The 26333-nt window shown below is 54.7% G+C and overlaps 11 protein-coding genes across 11 annotated transcripts; 6 read left to right on the top strand and 5 right to left on the bottom strand.

Annotated features, from left to right (window-relative positions):
- Positions 1-65: 65 nt before the first annotated feature.
- Positions 66-1747, top strand: M409DRAFT_50834 (uncharacterized protein; the record flags this gene model as incomplete). Its single annotated transcript, XM_033811644.1, has 2 exons — positions 66-167; positions 218-1747. The coding sequence occupies 2 exons, from the start codon at positions 66-68 to the stop codon at positions 1745-1747; spliced, it is 1632 nt and encodes a 543-aa protein (XP_033672277.1).
- A 484-nt stretch (positions 1748-2231) lies between these two features.
- M409DRAFT_18500 (uncharacterized protein) lies at positions 2232-3708 on the bottom strand (the record flags this gene model as incomplete). Its single annotated transcript, XM_033804527.1, has 3 exons — positions 2232-3513; positions 3560-3576; positions 3697-3708. The coding sequence occupies 3 exons, from the start codon at positions 3706-3708 to the stop codon at positions 2232-2234; spliced, it is 1311 nt and encodes a 436-aa protein (XP_033672276.1).
- A 332-nt stretch (positions 3709-4040) lies between these two features.
- Positions 4041-5681, top strand: M409DRAFT_63688 (uncharacterized protein; the record flags this gene model as incomplete). Its single annotated transcript, XM_033815713.1, has 3 exons — positions 4041-4244; positions 4306-4324; positions 4390-5681. 3 exons carry the CDS (start codon positions 4041-4043, stop codon positions 5679-5681), a joined length of 1515 nt encoding a protein of 504 aa, XP_033672275.1.
- Positions 5682-5854: 173 nt separating this feature from the next.
- On the bottom strand, positions 5855-8245 carry M409DRAFT_50831 (uncharacterized protein; the record flags this gene model as incomplete). Its single annotated transcript, XM_033811643.1, has 3 exons — positions 5855-6297; positions 6416-8062; positions 8164-8245. 3 exons carry the CDS (start codon positions 8243-8245, stop codon positions 5855-5857), a joined length of 2172 nt encoding a protein of 723 aa, XP_033672274.1.
- Positions 8246-10679: 2434 nt separating this feature from the next.
- M409DRAFT_63687 (uncharacterized protein) lies at positions 10680-12929 on the bottom strand (the record flags this gene model as incomplete). The annotated part of the gene is made up of 5 exons (XM_033815712.1): positions 10680-10832; positions 11197-11282; positions 11482-11546; positions 12066-12186; positions 12707-12929. 5 exons carry the CDS (start codon positions 12927-12929, stop codon positions 10680-10682), a joined length of 648 nt encoding a protein of 215 aa, XP_033672273.1.
- Positions 12930-13407: 478 nt separating this feature from the next.
- M409DRAFT_50829 (uncharacterized protein) lies at positions 13408-15401 on the top strand (the record flags this gene model as incomplete). Its single annotated transcript, XM_033811642.1, has 2 exons — positions 13408-13564; positions 13981-15401. 2 exons carry the CDS (start codon positions 13408-13410, stop codon positions 15399-15401), a joined length of 1578 nt encoding a protein of 525 aa, XP_033672272.1.
- Positions 15402-15884: 483 nt separating this feature from the next.
- M409DRAFT_18497 (uncharacterized protein) lies at positions 15885-17624 on the top strand (the record flags this gene model as incomplete). The annotated part of the gene is made up of 1 exon (XM_033804526.1): positions 15885-17624. The coding sequence occupies one exon, from the start codon at positions 15885-15887 to the stop codon at positions 17622-17624; it is 1740 nt and encodes a 579-aa protein (XP_033672271.1).
- A 1536-nt stretch (positions 17625-19160) lies between these two features.
- Positions 19161-20065, bottom strand: M409DRAFT_63685 (uncharacterized protein; the record flags this gene model as incomplete). Its single annotated transcript, XM_033815711.1, has 3 exons — positions 19161-19208; positions 19746-19803; positions 19863-20065. 3 exons carry the CDS (start codon positions 20063-20065, stop codon positions 19161-19163), a joined length of 309 nt encoding a protein of 102 aa, XP_033672270.1.
- A 1189-nt stretch (positions 20066-21254) lies between these two features.
- M409DRAFT_18496 (uncharacterized protein) lies at positions 21255-22190 on the top strand (the record flags this gene model as incomplete). The annotated part of the gene is made up of 3 exons (XM_033804525.1): positions 21255-21622; positions 21672-21889; positions 21943-22190. 3 exons carry the CDS (start codon positions 21255-21257, stop codon positions 22188-22190), a joined length of 834 nt encoding a protein of 277 aa, XP_033672269.1.
- A 220-nt stretch (positions 22191-22410) lies between these two features.
- Positions 22411-23827, top strand: M409DRAFT_18495 (uncharacterized protein; the record flags this gene model as incomplete). The annotated part of the gene is made up of 2 exons (XM_033804524.1): positions 22411-23197; positions 23253-23827. 2 exons carry the CDS (start codon positions 22411-22413, stop codon positions 23825-23827), a joined length of 1362 nt encoding a protein of 453 aa, XP_033672268.1.
- Positions 23828-25283: 1456 nt separating this feature from the next.
- M409DRAFT_18494 (uncharacterized protein) lies at positions 25284-25976 on the bottom strand (the record flags this gene model as incomplete). The annotated part of the gene is made up of 1 exon (XM_033804523.1): positions 25284-25976. The coding sequence occupies one exon, from the start codon at positions 25974-25976 to the stop codon at positions 25284-25286; it is 693 nt and encodes a 230-aa protein (XP_033672267.1).
- Positions 25977-26333: the final 357 nt, after the last annotated feature.

Below are 26333 nucleotides of genomic sequence, written 5' to 3'. Positions count from 1 at the left end.
ACTAAACTCGCGCCGAAAAACTCGAGAAAGTGGTTAAATCTACTAATAAGGTCCTTCCCGTTACGATGCCGGCTAAATATCCGACATCTACGGCGAACAAGCGCGCCGTCTACACTATTAGGCCGAAAGACATTGTCGAGATACTCTACCACCGAAAATGCGACGAGGTAAGCATTACAAAGCTCCACTTCACTTCTACCTTTACTAATCTGTCCAGTCCGAGGAGTTTCTTGTCCGCTGGAGGACCAATCCTATCTATCCACGGCCGCCGCGCGCTGTGCTGTCCTGGCACGCGCTTTCGGAGCTGGACGACTGCCTGCACCTTGTCCAACTGTACCTGGAGAACATCAACGCGAGCAAATCTTCTAATGAAACGACTACAACTGATGGGCCGACCGAGACTTCATCTCTTTCATATTCCCGAAAGAGAAAGCTGTCAGGTGACCAAGTCCTGTCACGTGATACCGCGAATGGTCTCCTTACGCCAGCAAACAGTGCCGACCGCTCAAGATCACCAAGCGCGGAGCGTACGACAGGAGGATCATTTGGCCCTCGTGTATACAATGGCATCCTGCAGCGCAAGGAAGGCCGGGTCATCGCCAAGTCGGTCAAAAAGCTGCCAGAAGCAGCGAGAGAAGACGTCGTCACGATCAACTCCACGACTTTGCCGACACCAACTATGCTCCTCGATGCAAGTAAGGCGCCTACAAAGCAATCCGAACTTGCCATACGAATGAGGTTCCTTGAGCTGCTGAAGCCCGTGAAAGGTGTTCAGTTGCAAAATCTCGTGGACACAACGACTCCTTCGCTGAACTTTACCTTCGTTGACGACTACGTGCTGAGGGACGGCGTTGACGCACAGGAACCCGAAGCCTATGAGGGCTGTGTCAAGAAGTGCAAACCCAACATGGGACAGAACATGGGCTGCGAATACACGCAATGGTGCGAGTGCCTCGAGTATGCCGCTGTCGACGAGCGTGCCCTGGAGCGAAAGGATCCAAAACTCCACGCAACATACATGCAAGCGAAAGCGGCCGGCGAAGATATCGACACCATGGGAATGCCGAAACGCTTTCCTTACAGTGCGCCTAAAGACAACCGCTCAGTGCCGCAGACGCTGGGCAGTTACTACCTGGAGAAGCGGGAGCCTGTGTACGAGTGCAATCACAATTGCAAGTGCGGTCCCAGATGCAAGAGTCGGGTCGTCCAAAAAGGCCGCAAGGTGCCACTGACTATCTTCAAGACAGAGAATCGCGGCTGGGGCGTATACTGCAACGAGGACCTTATGGCTGGAGAATTTATCGACACGTACCTAGGTGAAGTTATTACCGATACAGAGGCCGATCGACGAGAGACCGAGTCGGGCAAAATGAAGAACAGCTACTTCTTCAGCCTGGACAAGTTCAGCACTGAGCACGACGGCGAAATTGAACCCGAGGACTGCTTCATCGTCGACGGACAATACATGGGTGGACCCACCCGCTTCATCAATCACAGCTGCGAGCCCAACTGCAAACAGTACGTTGTGTCGTTCAACAAGAACGACTTCAAGCTGTACAACCTCGCCTTCTTCGCGTACGAGAACATCCGAGCTGGAACGGAGCTGACCTTCGACTACTTCGATCTCGACGAGGTGGAGGAGGATGAGGCAATTAGGCGGCGAGAAGAGGCCGAGAAAGATCCAGAGAACAAGGACAAAGTGCGGTGCAATTGCGGCACGGTCAAGTGTCGTGGCTTCTTGTGGTGAAAAGCTTTTTGGATGGAAGCGAGGCGTTCGGGGCGGTCTTGTGTTTTGAAGCATCAGCAGAGCATAGCATTTGGGCAGCATGGGAAAGGGATACGGCACTTGTCTCGTACCTACTTTCGAAGTACGTAGCATTGGAAGAGGAAATGCAATGATCATGTCAGCAGAGGCCTTTCTTCGACTAAGGCTTGTCGCCTCTGCCTGGTGTTCCAACCTCGCAACGGTTCGACCTTGACAACAAACACAATCACGAGCCCAACGACCAGAGCTTCCATGAGCCGGCGGTCCAGGAAGTTGAACCATGCTGCCTTCGACCCAGGACTTCATGTGATCCGCCCCTTCCACTCACTCATCTATAGTCCAAGTCCTTCTGACCCTACTCTGAGCTCACTTCGGACTTCATTCGAACACAACCAGGCTTCCTTCCAAGCCTCACTTGGCACGCACGCCATCAAAACATCACCCTAAACAGGGTATGCAAGCCCAATCACGGAGGCTTCGAAAATGTATTCACGCCCGCATCACGATTCGAAACGATCAATCCACAACCCCCAAGAAACTCCCACGCACACCCAAGATACGGATGCTCCCCAAGCCCATCGATCCGCAGCGCCCGCTCACTGAAAAGCCCCCTGACCCGCCTAGCCTCTTCGGCAACATCCCGAGAATCCCAGAAGCCTTCTCGCCATGGCCGGTTTTGTAATATTCGCATTGCTCGTGCGGAGAGTGAGGCGTCCTTGCACTGCACGGCCGCGAAGAACAAGCTGGGAATTACCGCGTGGTCCACGAAAAACGCGCCTCCCTCGTGGCCGGTTGTCTTGTGTAACTGCATGAATGCTTCGCAGGCATCGATTTGTCGTGCGAAGTCTTCGTCGTGGGGTGGACGGCTCGTGGATATTACCGTTTGGATGATGAGGATTGCGGACTGGCAGAGGATTCGAGGAAGTAGCGTTTCTCGATTGTTGCCAGGTTGCGCGAAATTCTGGTCGAAGGCGCTCTGCCAGTTTTGCAAACAAGCTCTGCCACGACTTAGAGCGTGTTCGATCTCGTCAGTGCATCCGTTTGAAGCAGAGCGGTGGATGCGAGTGAAGGTCGTTTCGATGATGGACTGCAACTCGTGATGAGCCTCGTCGATCCCTGGGACACCCCATATCGCCGAGACTTCGTACGATTCGGGAGCCTCCAGTCTGGTCTCTACAAGTCTGACACCGTCGTTCAGAGTCTGAGTCTTATCCTGCGGCTCAAATTGTAAGAGGCGTCGACCAAGCATCGGCCGAATCCAGCGATGTAACACGGCCCGTTCTGACGGCGTGTGTCGATGTGATGATGCAAGAAAGCGCAGCGCTGTGCGGAGTTGTGCTTTGGCCGGGCCCTGCTCCCCTTTCTGACGGAGTTCCATAGTAATGTGCAGAACGGCGCCGACGAGTATTACCAGTGCAGAGGCGGCGCCGTTGCGCACGCTCTTCCTCAGACCACTGAGCGACTGACCATATTGTGCCAGTGCAAAAGTGCGCAGTGCTCTTCGACGCAACGGATCTTCCGCGTGGTGATGTTCTTCGATAGCTCCGAGTGCGGCTACAGCGTGCAGTAAGGCGATGTTCGCGTGAGAAATCTGCCTCAAAGCGATGGTCCAGAACCCCTTCTCGTGGTGTCCAGAAGACTGTGGGCCCACGACCTCGAAGAAGTAGCTATAACTTCGCCTCTCGACAGCATCACTTAGTAGCTCAAAGCGCAAGGCTGGCACGATGTTTGTGTATCCGCCGCACGACCTGCCGTCTCGTCGGCAGCGACGGCAGAGCGGTCGCTCTTCGTCACATTTGAGGTGTCTGTGCCTGGACCAGTGTCAGCCACCTACAATGTCTGCTATGCTCAAACATATGCTACCTGCAGGTCGAGCATCCGCTCGATGTTTTGTTGAAACGGGGTCTTCGAGCAGCCCATTCACGACTCACAATACCGGCCATGTTGCGGATTGACCTTCGCTTTGGCTGCTGGAAGCTCATATGGTCAATGACGTGGTGTACGCAGGAGTGTCAAAGACCCAGGGTATGGATCATAGCTGTCTGTACATTACAAAGCGAAGCACAAGCAACCTTGCGAATAAGCTTCGACTAGAGAGACGCTAAGGAACGGCGGTCGCTGATTGGCTACGCAGACCCCTTGTGGTCCAGGTAAGGCTTTGCCTCGATATCTATAATACATAGATAGGAACTCGTGTACCTCGTCCATCTGCGCGTCGTCTACTCTTGTCCTCTTCCACCCCTTCGCAGTCGTCCCAGCGGCACATCCTTTCAGAATGGCTCCGCTCAAATCAAACTCCGAGAAGAGCAATGCATTCCACATCACTCCTCCTCCTCTCTATCGAGAAATCGCGATGCTTCTCGTCATCGTCTCAGCACAAGCCATGGTTCAAGCTCTGTTGGCTCAGGGAATCTTCATCACGTCGATCATTCGCGAGGAGTTTCATACCAGCGTTGCTGATGCAACATGGGGACCTGCGGTACGCATTCACTTGGGCTGGAAAGCCGTTTGCATTTGGACACGTGCTGATTATGGTGTAGGCATATGGACTTACATCAGGTACGGCGTTCTCTCCCGGTTCGTCCAGACCCAGCTGAGACGTAGCTAACATAGGATATGGAAAGGCACCTTTATGCTACCAGCAGGACGTATTGGAGACATGTACGGACACCGAGTATGCTTGGTAGCGGCTCTCATAATCATTGCCCTATCGTCACTCATGGCTGGCTTGAGCGTTTACGCTCACTCCTTCGTCTTCTATGCCGTGTGTCGGGGTCTCCAAGGCGTTGGATCTGCAGCCATTGTGCCGTGTGCTCTTGCTTTGCTCGGATCCACCTACCGCGAAGGTCCACGGAAGAACCTAGTCTTCTCTCTCTACGCGTTTGGCTCACCCGCCGGATGGGTCCTTGGCTGTGTGTTCTCAGCTCTCTTCGCTCAACTGGCTTGGTGGCCTTGGATGTTCTGGACCACGACAATTGTGTGCATGGTGCTAGCGGCCGCTACAGCTCTGGTGGTGCCACAGACTCGACATTCATCTGGCCTCCAGGATGACAGCCAACGCCCGAAGTTTCATCCAATCAATACCTTGGCTGGCGTCTCGGGGCTCGTCTTGTTTTGCTTTGCCTGGGTCAGAGCACCTGCAACGGGGTGGCAAGATGCTGAGTGCATTGCCACGCTCTGCGTGGGTGTTGCACTTTGCGTTGCTTTCGTATTCTTGGAGCGAATGGTGGACCACCCGCTACTTCCAGTGCGAGAACTGTCATGGGAAGGCGGCTCAGCTCTTTTGGTGACCGGCCTTGCGTGGTCCTCCTTCGGTATCACCGTGTTCTACGTCGTCACGTTTCTGGTCGAACTACAAGGAGAGTCGCTCTTGCTTGCAGCAGCAAAGCAGGTTCCGGTCTTGCCTCTCGGACTGGCCGCTTCCTTGCTCAACACCTTCTTGATGGCCCGAGGATTCAATGGGGCAGAAATCCTCACTCTGGCCACCGTGTGGTTCGTGGTTGACAGTATTCTCCTCGCCACGATACCTCTGTATCAACTGTACTGGAAGCAACTTTTCTGGTTCTTTGTTGTAGCGCCTTTCGCCATGGATCTCAGTTTTCCAGCGGCAACGCTACTTCTCAGTCAATCGGTGCCCCCGGAGCGTCAAGGTATTGGTGCCTCACTGGTTGGCACCGTTGTCTACTACTCACAGGCACTGGGCCTTGGTATAGCTGGTACCGTGGAAGCATACACGGCCCAGCCGAACACTTTGCGCGGGTTTCGAGTGTCGCTGTATACCTCGATTGGCTTGTCCGGTGCGAGTCTGGTTGCAGCTGCCATGACGCTTGTAGCAATTTTGATTCGTAGAAAGGAAGCAGCCAAAGAGGATACGTCTGCAGACATTGGAGATGAGAAGGCCATCAGGAACGACTGATGCAGAAGGTCAGAAGGGCATGAGTAGACTTTGACTTCAATAAGATTCAGTCTGCGATTACTTTAGGCTTGACTTTGGCTCCACATTGACTTCATTTCGTGCCTCACTTTAGTCTAGCCTATCCCACAGCATCACTTTCCCATGTCTCCTTCCCAAACGCTGAAATCCTCTCTTCAATCCTTCTTCTTTTCCCTTTCCACAAACGTCTCGTTCCCCCATCCAAACCACTTCCTCAGCCTCTTCCCCATCATGTGCAACATCACGGAATCCACATTTGGCTCCGGATGCGGCTTATGGAACACAATCGAGCCTTTCATTGAAGCACCTTCGATTGGACAGAAGGACACCGCTGAACCGCCGCAATGAGTCGCTGCGAAGCCTGCGTCCGCCATGGCCGTGACAACCTGCTGCCACTTGACGATGCCTTTGCTCTCTTCGCCAGATGAGAACATTCTGGAGAAGATCCGGATGGACTCTGCGTTGACTTCGATGGTGTTTGCTGGAGGGGGCTCCTCGGATAGAGTGAGAGTTCCCGCCAGTCTCGCAGCTTGGACGTCTACTTCATTGATCTCTGGTGATGCTTCTCCGCTCGAGTTTTCGGCTTCATCCGACCAGGCTTTACGTCAAACTTATCCTGCTCTTCCTCGCCCCAGACAGTCTGTTGCGTCGACTCCGCAGCCGCCTTCAGAACAGTTCGTTTGGCAGCCTTGGCAGTATCTCTAGCCTGAACATACCTGTCAACCTCGTCATTCTCAGCTTCGATCTCTGCCTCATACTCATAGCTAAGATCGTCAGCCATGAAAGCAAGCTCCGTCTCGATCTCCTCTCGACACATGCCACGCAGAGGCTTGGGTCCAGAACACATGCCCACGAAAATTGACCTGGCCGTGTCATGTCTTGCCGGATGATCTGTGCCTCCTCATGCCATTTCTCGTCTTTCTTGCCTTTTGGCCAAGGTTTCTCGCAGACCTTTTTGAGCAAGGGCTTGATCTGATGCAGCTCTTCGAGGGACTGCTTCCTTGGGCCGTGAGTGGGGTATCTAAGCGCGAGCCAGCACTCCTCGTTGTGTTCCAGCATCGTCTCAGGGTTGAAAGGAATAAGGCGCGGACGAAGGTGATGCAGTTCGCTCAACATCAGGTCGTAGAGCGCGAACTTCGAGAGGAAGGCGTAGAAGGGCGGAGAGATTCGTCTCCTCTCCTTTGGATCCTTCAAGCAGTCATCGATCAGCCGCATTGCGAGAGACTTGTTGTTTGCTCCCAGGTCCGAAGGGCTATCCGCAAGGGTCAGAAGCGCCCACAAGAGCGGATCGTTCTCGAAAAGTCGCTTCTGACCGCCAATTTTCTCTCCGTCCCACTTCAGCTTGGCTTTCACCGTGCCGTTGCTGGTGCACCAGTAGTTGTAGCTGCTGCGGAAGTCGCCATCCGTATGGATCATCCTCCTCATAGTCTCTAGGCAGTCACCAAGGTCTTTGCATGTGGTGAAAGACAGCACCGAAAATGCCATCTCGTATCTTGATGGGCCTGGACTCTCGACACTCATAGGTTCTAGATGCTCGAGATCCACCAGGTAATCACACTGCTCAACGACATGCCTTAGCCGCCGAATATCGTTGATCGACTCCCACAACACCAACTCTGCTGCTTTGCCTAGCCATGCTGCGTCGGGATCCTGGTCAGGGTGGATCTTTTGGCTCCCGAGACGTATGCAGTGTTGCAGGTATGCTGGATCTGTCTGGAGAAAGTACAGGAGATCCACCACCTTGCGAAGAAAACTCAGTAGGAAAGCTTGCGCTTCGAGAACCAGACTTGCCAGTGGGTAACCAACCATCGCCCAGCTATGACAGGCGTCTTTGTTCCAGTCGAGTAGCTGTCCAAACTGCTCACCAAACATGCCAACGCACTTCGTGCTGAACTTTTCCGCTAGAAATCCGCGCTGAAAGCCCATACGCATCTGCTCCGCATCGAAAGGCACCCACTCCTCGAGCGTCCACACCGACCGATTGTGAAGTAAGCTGAGCAGACGGCTCTGATCATCAACCAGCGTCTCTATGTTGAGATATGGGACCAGAAACGCATTGCGCTGTTGAAGTGAGAGGTTCTCAGGCACCAGATCGAGAACGCTGGCCTGTGCGAGTGTAGTTGAAAGTATGCCGATCCTGCTGTCTTTTTCTGGCTTCTCGATTTCGAACATGATGCGCTGCTCCGGAGATTTGTTGGGGGAGAGATCCGGTTGCGCTTGGAGAATGAGCGCTTTGCGATTCGCCTTCGAGAGTTTCTTCCACTTCGACCGAAGGGCGTCTCCATAGATTTGCAGCCTGTCGCGGATGTGCTGCCAGTCGCGTGCGGCGTTGTCAACGAAGGTCTGGATGGAGAATTGTGCCTCTTCGTCCGGAATCTTTCTATCGTCCAGAAGATGTGGGGCGGAGAAGTATCTCAGAAGAAGGAATTGTAGGAGGCAGGGACCACAGTCCTGGTCTTCGCACTCGTCTTCAGTTCGGAGGCCGATGCGGGAGGGAGCGTGTCGTCATTCAGAGGCATAGTCTTGACTTTCCAGGACGCTGCCATGTTTCGCGGCGGGCAGCAGAGAGTGTTGATTGATTCGTTTGGGCGGGAAGGAAGCAGTCAACAGTTTTATGTCATCTGGACTTGACTAGTAAGACAAAAACCGTGCTAGAATTCGGACGAAGTGAATGGGTGTTGCGAGGGGTGAGACGTTTCCAGAACGAGTCACCGTACACATCTCACTTGAAGTGTCTACTAGGCATCATGTTCATCCAAATATGACAATGGGACTCTTTGATACATTTACCCAACTCTGGACAGTAACAAAGCGACCTCGAAAGACACGAAACATTGATCCGCTGGATGCAACTTTTGCCCAAAGCGGTGGAAGAGAACGATCGTCCGTATCATTGCACGCTCTATCGAAAGTGCTCACGAGTGCAAACAGCTCGATACCCATCTATTCAAGACTTGAGCCGTGCGTGATTAGACTCACGCTAGCGCCGCGGACGCTTCCGCTCGACCAGGATGTGGAGTGAATGAATTATTCCACCTTTCACATGCCGAGAAAAGTTACTCTCAATACAGAAAGAAAAAATTGATTCCGAACTCCAAATCCCCCCATCCTCAGGCCACAACACCACCACACACGCGCCACACCAAGCCTCACTGCTCACCCCCCAACAAACGCCTCAAACACCCTCTCACAAGACCCAACACCGCCAGACACACCTACCTCGTCTTCGTCTTCGTCAGCCCTCATTCAAATTTCGCCACCTCCTAATGCCTACATCCAGATCCTCTTCCCAAGCCACACACACAGACAGAACCCCAAAATTCGGGATCAAAACCAACCGCCCAAAACCCTCAGCCCTGTATCCTTCCTCCATCGCTAATCCCCGATCTAACGTGCCGTTTTGGAAATCTCACCGCCTGGAATATGAATATGATTATGAATGTAAAACGTGGGACTTGCAGAGATCCTGAAGATGGGAGATTTTGGTGTTCTTCGTATCTCCCACTCCCACTTCCACTCGTTCAGGCAGTAAAGTTGAATCCTAAAGGAACGATCGCTCGTCAGCGACCGAAGACCTAATTCTCCGTCAGACAGGATGGATTCGGTACTGTAAGGCTGCAGCATGCATGCTTGTCATAGGAACACGCATGCATGCATGCACATAACTAACACGCACGCACGCACGCACGCACGCAAGGAACGATGTATGTATAGAAGGAATTCCGGGGTGGTCAGCATCAGCGCAAAGAATCCTCCTCCATCGCAGCTCGCCGATGTGACGTTCGTTTCTCACGAAGCTTGCCTGGCGGTGGATTCCCGGACTCGTAACATCATCGTGTCTTCTCCATTCCATATCGAAGGAGGAGGGCAGCGTGGAAAACGGAGATAAGAGAGAGGGAACCACATGACGAATCATCCTCCCACACACGAAAGTCAAGAAAGACAACAAATCACATGACAGCCTTACCTTGCCTCACCTCTCCAGTCTTTACTCACCCGACCCTCTGCCTCTCTCGCTCGGCTGAATCTCGCTCTCCCAGCTCCCAATCCTTCCTTCGTTCTCGTCCTTATCGCTATCCTTATCGCAAGCAATCAGCACGTGGTCAAAGGGGCCGCTCTCACTGCGCATCACTTACTCAACTACCGGCTGAGAAACACTACCACGGACGGGACGGGCTACACTCCGACGTTTCCATTCCAGACAAAGTTTAGATGGGATGGAACGGTGAGTCGCTCTATTGTCGGGTCCTCCTCTTCTTCGCAGCAACAGCAGCAGCGAGACTCTCATCGCCTCGCCTCGTCCGCGTGATGAGAGTCACTTGACTACGAACAGGACGGGAGAGATGAGATTACCTTCCATTCCCTGCTATTCTATCCGCCTAACGGGATGGGATATGAAGAGGGAGGGAGTGGAGGGAGCATGGTAACCTTCGACGTTGTGCGATATGAGGGTTCATCCATCCATCCAACCACCCACACTCCCTCGCCTCACCTCACTCATCGTTCGCGACGGTGCTGATATGAGAATGAAGGAGGGAGGGATGGGAGCGAAAACCTACACCTTCACCTCGACCTTGATCGCAAGCAAGCAAGTAGGATGAGGTGCGAAGCCAGTCAAGCTGAGACGCAAAGTAATCTATCCTGTCCGGCAATTAATAAGCTCCAGACCGTCGGGCGTGCGAGTTTCGCGGTCAGGCGGGTGGCGGCATGAAAGGGGATCGACGGTGCATGAATGGATGAATGGCCAAGTGCTTCGTCCAGGTGCGGTTGAAAGAAAGCTGCCAGGCCGGGCCTGCAGGGTGTGTGGAGTGCATGTCCGTGGCGGGCGCTTAGAGAAAATCATTGGAGCGTTGGTTGCATGAACATAGCTTGGTAATGTTGGAGTGAGTGCCATTTCAGGCATGCCGTTGATAGAGATGCTGGTGAGTGTTTTATTGGCTGTACAAGACATACATACATACGCTAGAAAGATGGAGTCTTTCAATCGCCCATCCACGCCGAGATGCGGCTGCCTCCAAACCGCGCTGCGAACCTTAGGCCCTGCGAGCCCATCGGGAAATAGCTGACGAGGTACCACACCAGCGCGACGAGCTGGACTATCGACGACATCAATGTGAGGATGCTGCTTCGGAGCTGAAGGTAGAAAGATGGAGGTCAGCATATCGTTCTTGGAATCAATTGCATGACGACAAGATGCGGCAAGTGCGGCTTGGCCAATATCCATAGTCGAGGTGTGAACTGTGAAGTGAGCAGGGAAGTGGTGAAGGGATGGTGGCGAGCGTGAGATAGGGCGGGCGCAAAGCCAAGTGCGGAGAGGCGGGATGTTGGCCAGACAAAGGTGCGACAAATGATCGGCAAGAAACACAATATCTTTGTGAGTGCGCGAACAGGTTTCGCAGACTTGGGTGTCTGAACAAGAGGGTGTAGTGGTGTGGTGAGGGCTGCGCGGCTCCGTACACTTCCGAACGGACTTTGGGGAATGTTTTGGGAGACTTACCCCGACGGCGAAGTACAACGTCAGCGCAATGCTTCCAAAGTATGTGGCTGTGAAGGGTAATCGTTCTTGGGAGATCAGATGGCGCACTGTTGGGTGAGATCAGCAAAGTTCCTATCTTGGTAGCACCCTGATCGAATCGGCTGCAACTTTGCGAGCGAGATGTGAGGGTAGGTAGACGACGGGAGGTGGCACGCTCCGGATTGGCGTGCCATGATTGACGGGCGCAACCAGGCGCGAGCGATGGCAAGGTGTGGCAAAGGATCAACAGAGTAGAAGGCTGCTTACCGTAGACGAGCGGACCCATCATCACTGCCCATGAGCCCAAGAAGAGGGCCGACGCCATCGACCATCTGACCAGCTGTTAGCGCAAGAGCTCGGATTGTGCATGATCAACAATGTTGAGTGAGGAGGAAAGTTGGGACGGTGTTCGTGTTGATAGTAGGTGCGAGCAGCGCAATCAACTCAACCCAACCAGAAGCAGCCCAAGAGGTGATAGTATGATAGCATGATAGCAGAGGTCGTAGTGGATCGACACGAGGGCTCTGCTGGTTGCAGCGGGCGGCTGCGTGGAGTGGTTGCAGCAGCTGCACGCACCCCGGACCGCACTAACCTTGTGGTCAGGCGGGCGGTCCCATTGCATAAGTGGCCGCGGACGAGCAGAGCACTCCATCGCACGCCGCGTGGCTGCCAACGCGAGGAATGATTCGACGCGAGCGTGGAATTGGGAAGAGATGAGAGAAATACTTGGATGGGAGCGGGAAATACGAGAGAGCAGCACACCCTCTCGTTGTGATGGGGCAGGGTTGGTGGTTTGGGCTGGGAGCGGCTTTGGATTCGATCGAGACGAAGTGGAAGGTGACGATACGTACAGTATGGCGAACTTGCGCGGCCGGAGGCTCAGAATAGGCAGAAGGGTGAAGCAGACGACGAAGAGGGCGATGGCGGCGATGTTGAGGCCGCCGAAGATCAGGATTCTGTCCCATCGACTTACTGCAATATAGCAAAGACGTTAGCAATGTCTCGGCTTGGTTGATGTGCAGTGCAGGGCCGGGCAGGCTGCAGGCGGGCGAGCTCGCTGCTGCTACTGCTGCTGCTGCTTCGAAGTGGTGGATGACTTGGGGGTGGAGGCGCTAGGGAGAAACCTGGCTGTCGCATGCACGTCTGGCGCAAACGCAGGAACTGGACATCGTCACCTGTGGCGGCGCGTCCACGGCTAGGTTGCTGCAAGCTGCGAGCAATGTCGAGGTGCGTGCGGTTGCTGCAACTGTCGCTGCTGCTTCGCGTGGCCGAGACCTGGCTGCAAGCTGCGGCCGCCTTTGTGTGTGAGAGGCCGAAACCAAGCTCATGCGCCCCCACGTCGGTCGTATGCATGATGCGAACATGTCCAAGAACGAGCATGTCGCAGCAGCAGCAGCAGCAGTAGCAGGCTCCGTTCGCGCCGAGACACGAGCACAGTAATAACGACGATGTGGTGCGTGTAGGGATGGACACGATGATGTCGTAGACTTACGCGCAAACCACCCTTCTTCCTCTTCCCGCCGGGTCCGCGCAGGCAGCGGTGCGCCGGGAGCTTCGCCCTCGGTGGTGGGCAGTCGTACGTTGCCTTGGGTGTTGAAAGGATTATACTTTGAGAGGGAGCCGAGCAGGGGCGTCTCTCTGTTGGTGTTGGCGGGCTGCTCGCGGCGTGCCCAGCCCAAGCTGTTGATGCTGTCTCTGAACGACGTCGAGGCCATGGTTGCGCCGCGGGCGGTCTTTGTGTGCGGTGGTGGTAGCGCGTTTGAGGATGTCGTCGAGCAGCGGAGCTGTGCTAGGGTGCCGTCGAGGATTTGAATGGGCGTGATGGGTGAGATTGGGGGAATTGTGCTGCCTATTGGGCCGGCGTGCCGCGCGAACCGACTGGGAGGGGGGTGTCCGGCGGCGAAGATGGCGGTCGAGTGCCTCAGGGAGCGGCCGGGGGGTAGCTGGGTGTGTGAATGTGGCGACGGTATAGCTCTGTATCAGGACGAAGCGCAGCCTGAGATGCGACGTTCGGTGGTGATGGGCGTTGAAGCTCAGCAACGCTGCGGAAAGGATCCGGCGCGGCCACCACCCACCAGTTCCCGCTAGCGACGCTTTCATTCAGCAGCAGCGCAGCATCAACGTTTGGGCCTACTGTAGCTACATGTACCTACCACCCTCTGCAGGGTCTCACGAAGGAAGATTGCGTGCAGCATGCTCCAGGACCTACAGGCGATGCGATGCGATGCGATCGACGCGAACCTCGATCTCGCCAATGACGGCACTTGGGAGCTGCAGCGGCGTGTGATGCGCAGCGTGGTCAAAGAAGTCGCTCGCTCACTGGGCCGCCGCAGCGAACGGGCAGAGACAGGTCGGCGTGCAATGACCTGATTCGTGTGCCGCCTTGTCTGAGGCCCTCACCGCCGCCGCCCGCCAGAATGCGGCCGTGGGCAGGTCGCCAGCAGGATATCGAAGGGCATGTCTCAAGCGGGCGAGGGCGTCGGCGAGAGTGGCTGAATATGGCCACACATTACGGTGCACCCACAATCCTCCACATCCTGAGGTGTTGGTGCAGGCTTAGGTAGGCAAGCTCGCGCATCCCAGGCGCTGAGTCCGGCGGCCTGGGTCAAAGACGAGCAGCGCTGGTTGTAGTGGGCGAGGGGGGTGGGGGGAGGGTTATATGAGTCAAGGAGTCATGGTCATGGTGCGCGTCCCAAGAGTGAAACCATGTTGCGAATGGCCTGCTCGCTCGCTCCCGTTCGTGAGCCTCGTCGCTTGGCGTGACAGTACAAAGGAAGCGGCTCTGCTCGTCCCAAAATCACGTCGTTCCGCATCTCACTCCAGTCGTCGTCGTTGTCGTTCCAGCCGTACAGCCCGACACGCTGCTGCCCGTCATCATCATCATTGACCAGAAGCATCATCAGCCGCGCCTTGCCGTGTGCCTTGAGGCTGCGAACTGTGAACCCTCTTCCTGCACGAACCCAACATTTGCCGTGGTGGAAGAGCCAGGCCGCCGCAGCCGCGCTCAGTCAATCAGACGGATAGCAAGCGCCGACCGCATCGTCGTTGGACCAGGGAGCCCGAACACCCGAGGACATCGAGCATCTCCTCTGCCGTCATCGCGCGGAATTGCACACCGAGTCGACCGCCCATCAACATCGTCGTCGACGGCCACTGGTTACACGGGACCAAGACGTGCCAGATCTGTGGACGACCCAGCGGCAGAATTGAAGGTTCAGGCCAAGCCGCCAGTATTCGCCCGCCCGCTTTCACACCGCCCTGCAGCAAGCAGCAGCGCCTCATCAGTGCCAACCCGACGGCCAGTCTCACTCGCCCATCACCACCTCCGGCCTCCGAAGACACTTCCTCCTCCTCCATCACCACTGCGACCACATCCCTCTCTGGTCGCTGCATTGTTGTCGACTCCCTTGCGACACGACCAGCTTGACAGCCGCGTCGCACACAGACAGACGCCACCGCCACAGATAAAGGACGCACGGGCAGCGCTCGGCAAACCTCCGCATTCTGCCAGCGATCAGATCCTCCCCGCCATTAGCAGCACCCAGCGCAGGCAAGTGCGAGTCGGGGATTTGCGCGCACCTCTCTCCACGTCGCACCAAAAACCACTGCTTGCCCTGCCCTGCACCCCGCCAGGCAGGCCTTCGATACAGACGCCCACCTCGATCTCTTTGTGCGCGTGGGAGGTGTCGGCCCAGCCGTTCATACCCGCCTGCAGCACCTCCTCCACCGTCGCCGAGCCCAAGACCGAGCCAGCCAGCAGCACCACCGCCGCGCTGACCGCCGCACGAACGACCGACTCATCCTCGACCTCCTCGCCACGCACCCATCCGCCTCCACGCGCGAGATACACCAATCCTCGCCTCAACACCTGCAGCCAGCCCGCTGTTGAAGAAGATACCTCAGGCGGCCTCAAGGTGAGTGCTTGCGTGCTTGTACTGTCCCTCGCCTCGCTGTCCTCTCCCGGCATCGGCGTGAGTCGCACACCGTCGCCTACACCCACAACGCTGCTCCTGGCGACGGCAGAGTATTATACCAGCCTCATCGCAACGAGCCGGGCATCCTCCACGTATGCGTCTTGGCGACGCATCAACGCTGCCTGTCCGTCGCCGACGCCTCTGCGTGCATACCCCGACCCGCAAATTTCATGCGCCTGCAGCCAGCCGAACAATTTGATATTCCGTCCATGAGACCAGGGAGCTAACTCGCATATCTCTCCAGACTCCTCCCCCCTCCTCGCTCGAACTTCCAACTTCTCCCACGCGAGAGCCGCACGTCATAGCCTGACACGAGATTTGTGCTCGCTCACCTCGTTCCCCATTGGAGCGCAGACACCGCCGTACTCAAGCGGCTTACTCGTCCGGTCCTATTATTGTGCCAGGCAAACACCCACGCCTGTCAGCAAGACGTTCGGCATATCAAAGTGCCGCCGCCCGCCACACCGCACAGCCAGACATTGAATCTGCCACGACACCATAGCGCTGGCCGGTAGCACAGAGAGGAGAAGCACCTACAGCAGTCGACAAACAGTGACATGATTGTATGATCATCAACTCGAGGAATGCCTGCAACCTGTGAGTACCCGCCCTCCTACTTATATCCCACCTGCTTCCCCGTCCATATCGCCCTCGCACTGCTTGAGCTTCGAGGTCTTTGGGCAAACATGCAAAGCCATGGGTACCATGGATACACCATGCATCTATACCGCTCGCGTCCCTACACCGGTCTCGCACCGGGAGTGCCCGACTATAGAGATTCCTTGGCTGACGTACCTTTCTACCACAGCCAGAGAAGACTTGAACCTCACCACATTTCCGCCGTTTGAAAGCCAGCCCAAGGACATCTCCAGCAAGCGAGATTCACCCCTTGAGTTCGCGTTTGACGACGGCATAGACGAGACCGGCACAATGGCTTCTGCCACCTCACCATATATCAAGCCGGAGCCCAACGACTTCTTCGACGTCAACCAATATTCGCAATTCCCCCAGGGCCAGCACACTGGTCACATGAACTCCAACAACATGAACGTCAACCCCGCCAACCTGACCAATGGCAACGGCTACATGTCGTCAAGCTTCAACCTGGGCAATTCCGGGATAGCAGATGACGAGCTGCTTGATCTCGAGATCAACAGCCACAACCAGCAAGGCGGCAACTTTGACTTCAACTCAGGCATGCAAAACTTTCTGAACCAGCAGCAGTTGAATCAACACAGCAACGTCTTCTCCCACACGCCTGACGGTGGCCCAATCCAATCGCCGTTCACAAACGACTTCAACTACGGCCAGTTCCGGCCCGTCGGCCAGCAGCAGCAGCAGCAGTTCGGTGGTCACAGTATGCCATCACAAGCCGGCTTTCGGCCTCACATGCAGCAGCATCTCGACAGGAAAGTGTCTGACTCACGGTCACCTGCCACCCCCAACACGCCAGGCATGAACCACCTACAAGTAACTGACGACTACGCACACCCCGGCATGCAACCAATTCAACATCGACAGCAAGGTTCCATCGGCAACGGTTGGGATAGCACACCAAGCGGCCACAGCTGGGACGCCTCATCACCATTCCCATCACCTGCCAACGGCCAACCAGTTCACGCTCAGATCTCCGAAGTGCTCAAGAGCACTCACCATCACAAAGTGGCGTCGTCACTTCCCACCAAGATGGAGCCTGGTACCGGCGGAGGTCCACCATTCCCCACTTCACAGGAACAGAAGCGACGTCGGCGGCGCGAGTCTCACAACTTGGTGGAGCGACGCCGTCGCGACAACATCAACGAGCGCATCCACGACCTTGGCACGCTTGTGCCACAGCACCGACTCGAAGATGAGAAGGTGCGCAAGCACTTGCAGACCAATGCGCCACTCTCGCCATCCATTGCCAACGCCACTGGCATGTCGCCACCCAACGCATCCTCCTTGCTCGGCGGCCAGCGTCGCTCAGGCGCCGGCAACATCACGCAAGGCCTCCCCATGGAGGAGAAGGACAAGGGCCCAAACAAGGGTGACATCTTGAACGGATCCGTCGCTTGGACTCGAGACATGATGTGGTACATGCACCTCAAGCTCCGCCAGGAAGAGGAGCTCAAGGAGCTTGTGCAGCGCCTGGGCGGTAGCTGGCCTTACAACCCCACCGAAGAGGAGAAGCGGATGCGGTCTGAGATCCTGGAGATTCTCAACAAGCACCACCAACTCGGCGGATTCCCTGGCTACTCCCGAGCACAGGGCTCTGGCTTACGAGTCCCTGGCTACACCAACATCGCCGGCGACAGCGTCAGCAGTGACCAATCATCCAACGGCCAGTCCCTCCCACCGGTGTCGCCAATGGGCAGCGGCATCTCACAGCCATCCAACCAGTACTGGAATGCCGAGTTCAAGGAGGAAGACGAGTATGGTATGGAGATGATACCTTAGAAAGGTCTCATCGCCCAGCCAACACGTCTGTCTCCCATCCAACAGCTCCCACTCCCGAGTGGATGGCCACTTGTCGACCAGTACACCTAATCTCACACCGGCATCTTCCGATCTCCGACAGCCGAGAAATGGTTACACGAAGCCAGCTCGAGCACACCTCTACAGACCCAGAATAGACATGTCATGACCCCTTGCATCACCCACCACGGCGTTCCGGGTACACGGGCATTGTGTCTGATTCACTCTGCGACAATCCGCGTATCACCATGAGACACCACCTCGACGAACAAAGACCTGACAGCACGACCACCTTACCTCCTCTCTTGACACTTACAACGACACAACACCATACCAGGAACGGCGTTGCGGAATTGGCTGGAACTCCTTGCTAGCTGCCATTTGATATGCTTATGCGACACCAATGATACCACCACATGTTCTTGCCTTGATTTACTGCGACTGCGACTGCATCTGGATGGACGGGAGCGATGATGAAGATGGACCTTTTGACCGGTGTTGTGCAGGAGTTCGGGCATGGGTTTACCTCCAATTTCATTACTTGATTCTACACGGACGGACGGCTGGAATTTGTCATGACGATGTTGATGAGACACACAACCACACCACGGATTTTCGACTCTTTTTTCTCGACTACTACGGACAGATCACTCTGAAGACAAACAAACCTGATATGCACACGACGAAGAACACGCCACCATTGGCTTATGATGCGATGACAGAACAGCATGTTGGGGTTTTGACTCGGAGGATGGATGGGATGTCGAGCGAGAGAGGTTGTTGAAATGACATGAGTGCAAGGGTTGGCGAGACCTTTTTTTGACTGCATCTTCTTTTTCGGGGAATTAGCTACTTGATCGGGACTCTGGCTTTTTAATGCGGGCATGCGACATGCATCTACTCATCTACTCTACTATGCTTTGGGAATTTGAATGAACGAGACTTTTATTAAAACATATTTCTGAAAGTTCACTTTACTTTTCGATTATGTGCTATGCCTGGTGTGGTTGATGATGTCTTTGGCGGTGAGTGAGGGTAGAGATCTGGAATTGGTAAGAAGGTAGGTTCGAGATTCGTGGCAGGCTATCTTGGGCACGATGTCTGAGAAAGAGTTGCATTCCTTTGCTGATACCGACCGACAGCAAAGCGGTCTTGCCTCGGTCCTGAGTCCTGATGTCTCAATACTCAAATGTGCAGTACGGTGATGTGATGTGATGCTGCCCTCCTCTCCTCCCCCCGAACAAGTTCTCCCAGTTTCGTCTCATCTCAGATGCTTGTGCGCCTGTTTCCAAGTTCTTTTCTCTCTCTCTCTCCTCTCCTGATCTGGCGTGAATGCGGGATGGATGTGGTGCAGGATGGTGGATGGATGTGACAGGTGTCAAATGTGTTCTTCTTCTGTGCCTTGCATAGTTTGCGCTTCGCTCCTGATCTGCCACGTCTCAGATCTTGCAGAGACGAGGGTTGGATTCTGGTTTCCTGGTCGTCGGGATGTGAAACTCGGTTTTCGCTGGCGAGGTGTCATTCAGATGCGCTGGTCCTTTTGCTCCCCGCCTCTTGATCGGCCTGCTTGGTGTTTGGTTCGCCAGATCTTGCAGTTCTGAGGAGGGGTGTCGTCGCTCGTTCCTGGCAGTCTGGCCCCAGCTCCTGTCGTGCTGTGTGTTTGACCCGGTGGCCTGTCATCTGGGTTTCTTGAGCTTGGTTCTTTCGCTCGATCTTGCTGTGCTGGGGCAGTGCACGAGCGAGACTGCGGGACCGGGGGAGTGGGCGTAGAGAGAGGGATTATTTTTGGGTTAGGTTCTAAGGCGAGGCGTTCGTGGGGTAGGCAGTGTGTGTTATCGCGGAGATGGTGTTCGTGGAGCTGGAGTTCTAGCTCTTTGAGAATGGTGGTTTCGGCTGTCCATGACTTGACCGCCCCGTTCTTGCTCGAGTCTTGGTAAGAGAATGGCGTTCAGCGTGCTGAAGACGACTCGTGTGACCAATTGACTCCAGCGATGGAAGGTTGCCATCGAGGGCCAGCTTGTCTCTAGTATGCCGCGCCCACAAACAGCCTCTCTCACGTCTGTCTGCATCTCTTCTTCATTTCTTCCCGGCCTCATTCTCCACCTCCTTCTCCTTCTCTTGAAACCCCAAATTCCGCATCGAGTCCGGCGCCATCAGATTCCTGCTTGACCATCAGCAACCTCGTCCCCACCAATCCCACTCCCCAATCTGTATTCTCACCTCTCCATCCGACACGTCAGATAACTCTTACTCAACGCCCTGCACTCATCATCATTGACCCCGCGATGACTCTTCAAACACTTGAGGTACTGCTGCATAATAGGCTGGCATTCCGCTCCATGGTCGAGGGGGAAAGAGCCGCGTTCAGGCGGGATGGGTTTGGAGAACTTGGTGCTGCCGCCGGGGGAGCCGAAGGTAGACATAGCTTTCTCTCCTCTCGAAACAGAGTATTGTCGCGGGTGGTGGAAGCAGGTGAGGTCTCACGGCAAAGTCAGTCCGTGTCGTCGAATCCCGGTCTGGGTTGCTATTGGATGTCCTCGGCCGGGGAACGTCGGCAGCTAAGGGGAGTCTACTGCGCGGTATTGTGGCACGAGGCGCCGATGGCTGTTAGCACCCCGGGCCTGGCACGCTGCTGCACCTTCGTTTAAAACTCGAGGTCTTGCTTCGTCGTGCTGCGCTTGGGGAAGGCGGAGGGGGGCATGGGTCTGCTGGCGAGATCTTCGATGCGGTGTTGTGCGACGTGGACTGTGCTGGGTTTGGCGATTAGATTGGGAGGAGAGAAAGGAAGGCCTGGATCTCTTTTGCCTTTCTGCAAGACGCTCTCTCTTGTACCTGCTCTTGCTTGGAGACTGCTCTCTTCTGAACGCCGCCTCTTGTCGTACCAAGTAGCAGCCGTCAAAAGTGCTTCGAATCTCCACCACAGACCGGAGACCGAAAGACGACCAACATCGAGACTCGAGAAGGATTCAGGCCGCCAGTAGGATTCGTCTCGCTACACGAATGCTCACAGACGAAGAGTTCATCCATGCCACGCTTGGCTGGAGAGACATTGGATTCATACCGATCTCGAAAAAGAGTCGTCGAGCCGAGCAACACCGCAGCATCCCAGACTCGTACCCGCGCTCTCTCAAGTTCAAAAAAAAAGCAAAAAGAACTAGAACCCTTATTTCAGAGTTCTAGAGAAAGCCAACTTAATGGTTTTACTTTTTTATCGTTGTTGTTCGCCGGGGTTCGAACTCGATTCCTAGTAAGTCAAGTAGTCATGCGCTGTCCGACTGCGCTATTCTATTCATTCAATCAGCTTCATGTCCCTCCCACACCAGTCTAGCTGATGTGGTGATGGGATTAGATTGAAGATTGATTATATCCCTTAGACATCTCTCCTCCAGGTTGTGAAATGTGGACAGCCTCAGGCATATCTGTCAAGTTCAAGACTTCTGGAAGCATTCGGCACTATTGCATCTCCCCCAGTCATATGAATTCACATCTTCTCTTACTCGCTGATGGATATTTGAGGGAAAAGGGTCCAGCATAAAAGATTCGGGCTTTTTACGATGCTCTCATCCTACTCCCATTCCCAATAACACACCGCACAACATGGATTCGTCAAGGATGGAGAACACGGCGACTTTGTCCCGCTTTAGGGGCGTGCGCGCTCTGAGGCAACCCATCGAACAAGACCCTCGTGACGTTCGAGACGACCCTGATCGCACTTTGAAGTTGTGTCGCTATGTGAACTACGTCAACCCGAGAGCGTTCCCGGTCTTCGAATCCCGTCCGTACAACCCAGCGCCCATGCCTGACGGACGCTCACTCCTCCTTGAGCTGCCTGGAGAGATTCGCAACCTTGTCTACGAGCTGGTTGCCACGTCCGGTGCTGAAGTCCACACTAAGAGGTTCAGATCGATCATGAGCAGATCCCGGCTCGTCGGCGTCAACCGACAGATCCGTCAAGAATACCGCAGTCTCTTGACCATGGTGTACGTTCAGGTGTCGACACATTCTCTACTCGAGCTTATGTCCTCGCAGCACTTCACCTATAATTTTCAAGGTCGTTGATTTTAATTTCGATCACGCTGTTAGATTTCTCAACGGTCTATCGGATATCGATCTGAAGGCTCTGCCAAAGATCCATACACGATCTCAGCGAGAAGTCCGCATCTTCCTCACAGTCACCAGAAGATGTTCCAAGAACGCACACGAGCTGCACTTCTGGCTGAACCGGGCAGGTCATGATGGAGAGAAAGGTGTGACAACACAGGAGCCAACACACACCTTTCCAGTGCTGATGAGCTATTAGGCTACAACGTCAAGGTCAAGTACACGATGAATTTCTTCGACAGGCCCGATGACGACCATCCGCTACCACAGGGGCTTCGTCACGCTGAATCACAGCAGGAAGCTCACCGCGTGCTCGTAGGGCTGCAGACCGGAAGTCTACGTCAACTCGATTCAGACCGAGCTCGCGAGGAGGCGATCAGGATTAAGAAGGCTTTGGCCAGAAACATATTTCCCCTTCTTCGTCACAGGTACGCCGACGACGATTAGATCCTCGAGATATGGAATGCACGGCTTTGCTGTTACTTGATGAGGTGGACTCGCAAAGTCGTCGGTCTCTTCCCAAGGCATCCTTCGAGACGCTCGGCTCCAATTGGTCGAGTGCCTGGGCCGGCATACGGCTGAAGTGGGTCGGCATCCACTATATCTTTCGACGACACCTCTTGCGACTATTTTCTCTTCCTCCTTCAATTCAGCAACAATCGCAAAGATGGCCTTCAAATTACTTTCCGACTTACCAGCCGAGCTTCTTATCCGTGTAAGCGAATTCCTAGACGCAAAAGACTGCGCTTCCCTTAGCGCCGCCAACTCCAGTTTTCGACGATTCCTGGCATCGACGGTCTACAGAGGCCTTCGTGCAACTAGTCTACCAGAGCATGCCGAGATCCTCGAACAGATCGTTACGAAACACGCCCGCCACATTCACACGTTGCACTTCGAACTCTATCTGAATGAATCGGAAGAGTCAGGGGACAACACCTACACGGTATCCAGCACAGCCCCGATCGTATGGGACTTGCTTAGCCGTCGAGCGCTTCCAAATGTTTCGACCTTGACGATCACGTTCTTTCCACAGCCAGATAACTACGACGGGGGCGGCTGGTGCGACGAAGGGCTCGGAGGCGGTATCTACATCAACGACAGCGAGGAGAGCATCGACGAAGTGCCAGAAGCAGAGGCTAATTTCCCATGGCGAGCTTTGTACAGCAAGGCTTTGGAGTCCATCGCAAATGGTCCCAAGACGCTTCATCGATTGGAGGTGCTCAATCTCCCGCCCAAGACGACGTCTGCACAACAGACGCCGGAGTGGCAGGCGATGTTGGGAGGACTGGAGGAGTTTGAACTCAGTCTGTGGGGAGGAGATAACGGTGTAGGTTGGCATTCAAATACTTTGCCAGGGTATCTGGATTCGATTGAGAATCTGAGGGATTCATTCTTTCGACATCTAATGAAAGCGACAACGGTGAAGCTGGTCGCTCATCCTGATAATCCTATCGGTAAGTCCATCGTCTACAGTCGTTCTCGCAGATATTATGACTGACATCCTTGTAGGCTGCGAAGGCATGCGTCAAGTCTTCATCCCCATCCAACCGAAAGACCTCCCCAACGTCCAACATCTCACCCTGCATGACTGCTTCGTCGACCACGCCCTAACCGCCAACCTCGCAAAGAAGCCTGGCCAACTCAAATCCTTCCACCTCAACAACTGCTACTCGGCCGGCAACGACGAGAACTTCGGCACAGCCCACACCGTCCTCACCTGGTCCGAATTCTTCTCCACCCTCCGCCAAACCCAACCCAACCTCTCAGACTTCATCCTCAAAGACAAACGCACCCCACCTCTGACTCACGACGAGCAGTTCTATCGTGCGGGCGAGGAAGGCCCGGTCGTGCCTTACGAGCCGCCTGACCAAGAGCCGGAGAATGTCAAGGCGGTGAGGAAGGGGTTGCAGGAGCATCCGAGCAGGAGGCTGTTTACGTATACGACGTTGGATGATAAGTATGGGATGGTGTTTGCTTATGAGGAGGTGAATATTGAGGCTTTTATGCTCGGGGAGGATCAGAAGGAGTTTGATCTTTTGGTGGAGATGGTGGAGGGAAACCGGAGAGAGGGCAGGGATGCGTAAGCGTGTGTGAGGCGGCCTTCATACGCAGTAGAGGATGCAGGATGCCCCAGTCCTTACTAGCGGTCTACAGCTGAAATATTTGAATCGGTGTTATCTCTTCCAGTTCCCCTTGCGATCTTGTGCAACTCCTCTAATTGCTCATATCTCACCCTCATTCGTCTGCCGTGTTCCACGTCCCAGCCAACCAGATTCCGGTGACCTCACAACAGACGGTCAGTCTGTGAGGATAATGCATACGTGCATCGCCAGGGTATGAACAGCCGTTTTCCTCTCCTACTGTCCCTCGATTCACCATTCCTCTACCCTGGCCTCATCTTCTTCAACCCACCCTCCCAATCTCCACCCCCTTCTGGATCTTCTTCTTCCGCTTCTGCTCCTCTTTTGACCTCAATTCCTGTACATGATTGAGACATCCGCACTCCATGCCCACCTTGAGTTTCCACGCGTACAAGAAATCCACCGCCCGGCCCCTCTCCGTCGTGCAGTTCCATCTCTGCCAGCTGGCGTACTGCGTCGCCGCATCGCGAGTCATGTACTCCTCTCTTAGTCTGGTGAAGGTCAGGTCGATCCTCATGGACACTTTACCACGGCCGTCACTTTTGTAGATGCTGTTGAAGTCGAGGTTTAGAGGTTGCTGAAGAACGCGATGATGTGGCTGAAGTTGAAGTCATGGACGACTGTTCTTAAAGGTGGTCCTTCAGTCATCAGGAGCGATTTCAGTTCTGAGTGGACTTGCTTGCAGACGGAGAGGAGGAGACAGTCGTTCTGGAGATGACCTTTGTCCGAGAGTCGGGTCGGATGGCTTTCGAGGGCGAGTGAGTAGATGATATTGCGAAGTTCCCCAGGGAGGTCGAGGAAGCGGAAAGGGTTGGCTTCAGCGTAGTCTTAGGCATGAGGATGCGTGATGGCCTGTTCGTCGTCTTGGATCTTCAAGGCGGCCATCTGCTTTTCGAGTTTCTGCATCATAGAGATTGTTCCATCCCAGTTGGGTCGGTCTATGAATGCGAGATCTTCGGCGATGCGCCTGCGCTTGCGGGGATACATGTTGTGGTGAGGTGCGGGTTTGACAAGGTGTGGATTTTGGATGGTGTTGCGGTTGGGAGGAAGTGGGTGAAGCTGCTGTGACGCATGAGCCGCTACAAACGGGTGGGTCCGTGCGCTGGGATCTTCACGTGCAAACGAAAATTTGTGGAAAGAACGAAGGAACGGTTCAATACGACGTCACTGCGAATGGAGTAGAATCTGATATACAGCACGAAAATTCCCAATTAATTGACAGTCTTCGATCCGAAGCGATGTCCAACTCAAGTCAAGTCCCAGCATTGCAATGCTCATTTCCGAATCGACCGTCTCCTTCAAGCCTTCCACCACGCCATACTCAACCCCTCATAACTTCTTGCAACTTCTCCATATACCCTTCTCCCTCTCTTTTCGAGTACGCCACCGTCGTAACAGCTCATAAGTCGAAGGGATCCACATTCATCAACCCCTCGCCAGCCGCCGCTGCAGTCTTCCTCCAGTGATGCTGGCGCTTTGGTCCAGGAGCTGCAACGGCGACATAGATAGTGTCCTCCGGATCATCCAGCCACTCGTACTGAAACTCGACATTTACGCCCTTCTTCGTCGGCTCGTCAGCCCGATTCAGCCACCGCTGCAGGCTGTTGCTAGGGCTGCGACCTCCTGCTCCTGGGATGTGGGACTCGAGTTGGATCTTCATGACCCGAGTCCCATACTTGGTGTCTGTCGTGAGCTTGTAGAGTTCTTCGTCAGACAGCCTGTTCAAGAACGAGATGAGACTGCTGAAGTTGAAGTTGCGCACTCGTGTCTGGATGACCGGAGCCGACATTATCATGGCGTTGAGGAACTCGTGGCGTATCTGTTTGTTCGCTCCCACGAGACGGTAGTCGGTGAGGAGCGTCTTGTCCTTGCTGAACCGTGATAGGTACACGGTGTCGTGCTCGAGCGCCTTCGAGTAGATGTTGTCTCGCATTTCTCGAGGCACATCGTGGAACCGAAATGGGTTGTCGGGTTCTTGTGGGGTGAAAGCATTGTCGATACCGGATGATGTATACATCGGACGCTTGAATGTCATCTGCACTGGGATTGTGCTTTGATCAGACTCGCGCTTGCGCTTCTGAACCGGCGCCATCGTGTTCTGACTCGAGGGTTTGATGGTGGCGAGACTTGATGCTGAGATCCATGGAGTTTAAGTAGGCGGGATTCCGTGTCATCACCTAGCCGACGGCCGGTGATTGGGGGTAAACAACATCCAGGGCTGCCGCCGCCAAGGCGCGGGATCCACTCCTTCTCAATTGGGAAGGAGTGGGAGAGCAGATTATACTCGAATATGTGACATGTTATAGGCGTCTCCCAGAGTCATGTCAGACGAAATGTGACAGAGAATGTATACGAATATGACGTGCAAGCAAAATAGAAAAGAACTTGAGGTGCATGGAACGAGTAGGCGCGGTGAGGGATGATCAAAGAAATGCGGCGAGAAAACGTC

This window comes from Zasmidium cellare (genome assembly GCF_010093935.1).
Source record: "Zasmidium cellare ATCC 36951 unplaced genomic scaffold M409scaffold_5, whole genome shotgun sequence".
Taxonomy (NCBI): Eukaryota; Fungi; Ascomycota; class Dothideomycetes; order Mycosphaerellales; family Mycosphaerellaceae; genus Zasmidium; species Zasmidium cellare.
Note: the sequence above shows the minus strand (reverse complement) of the source record. Positions and strands in the feature narration are given on the sequence as shown.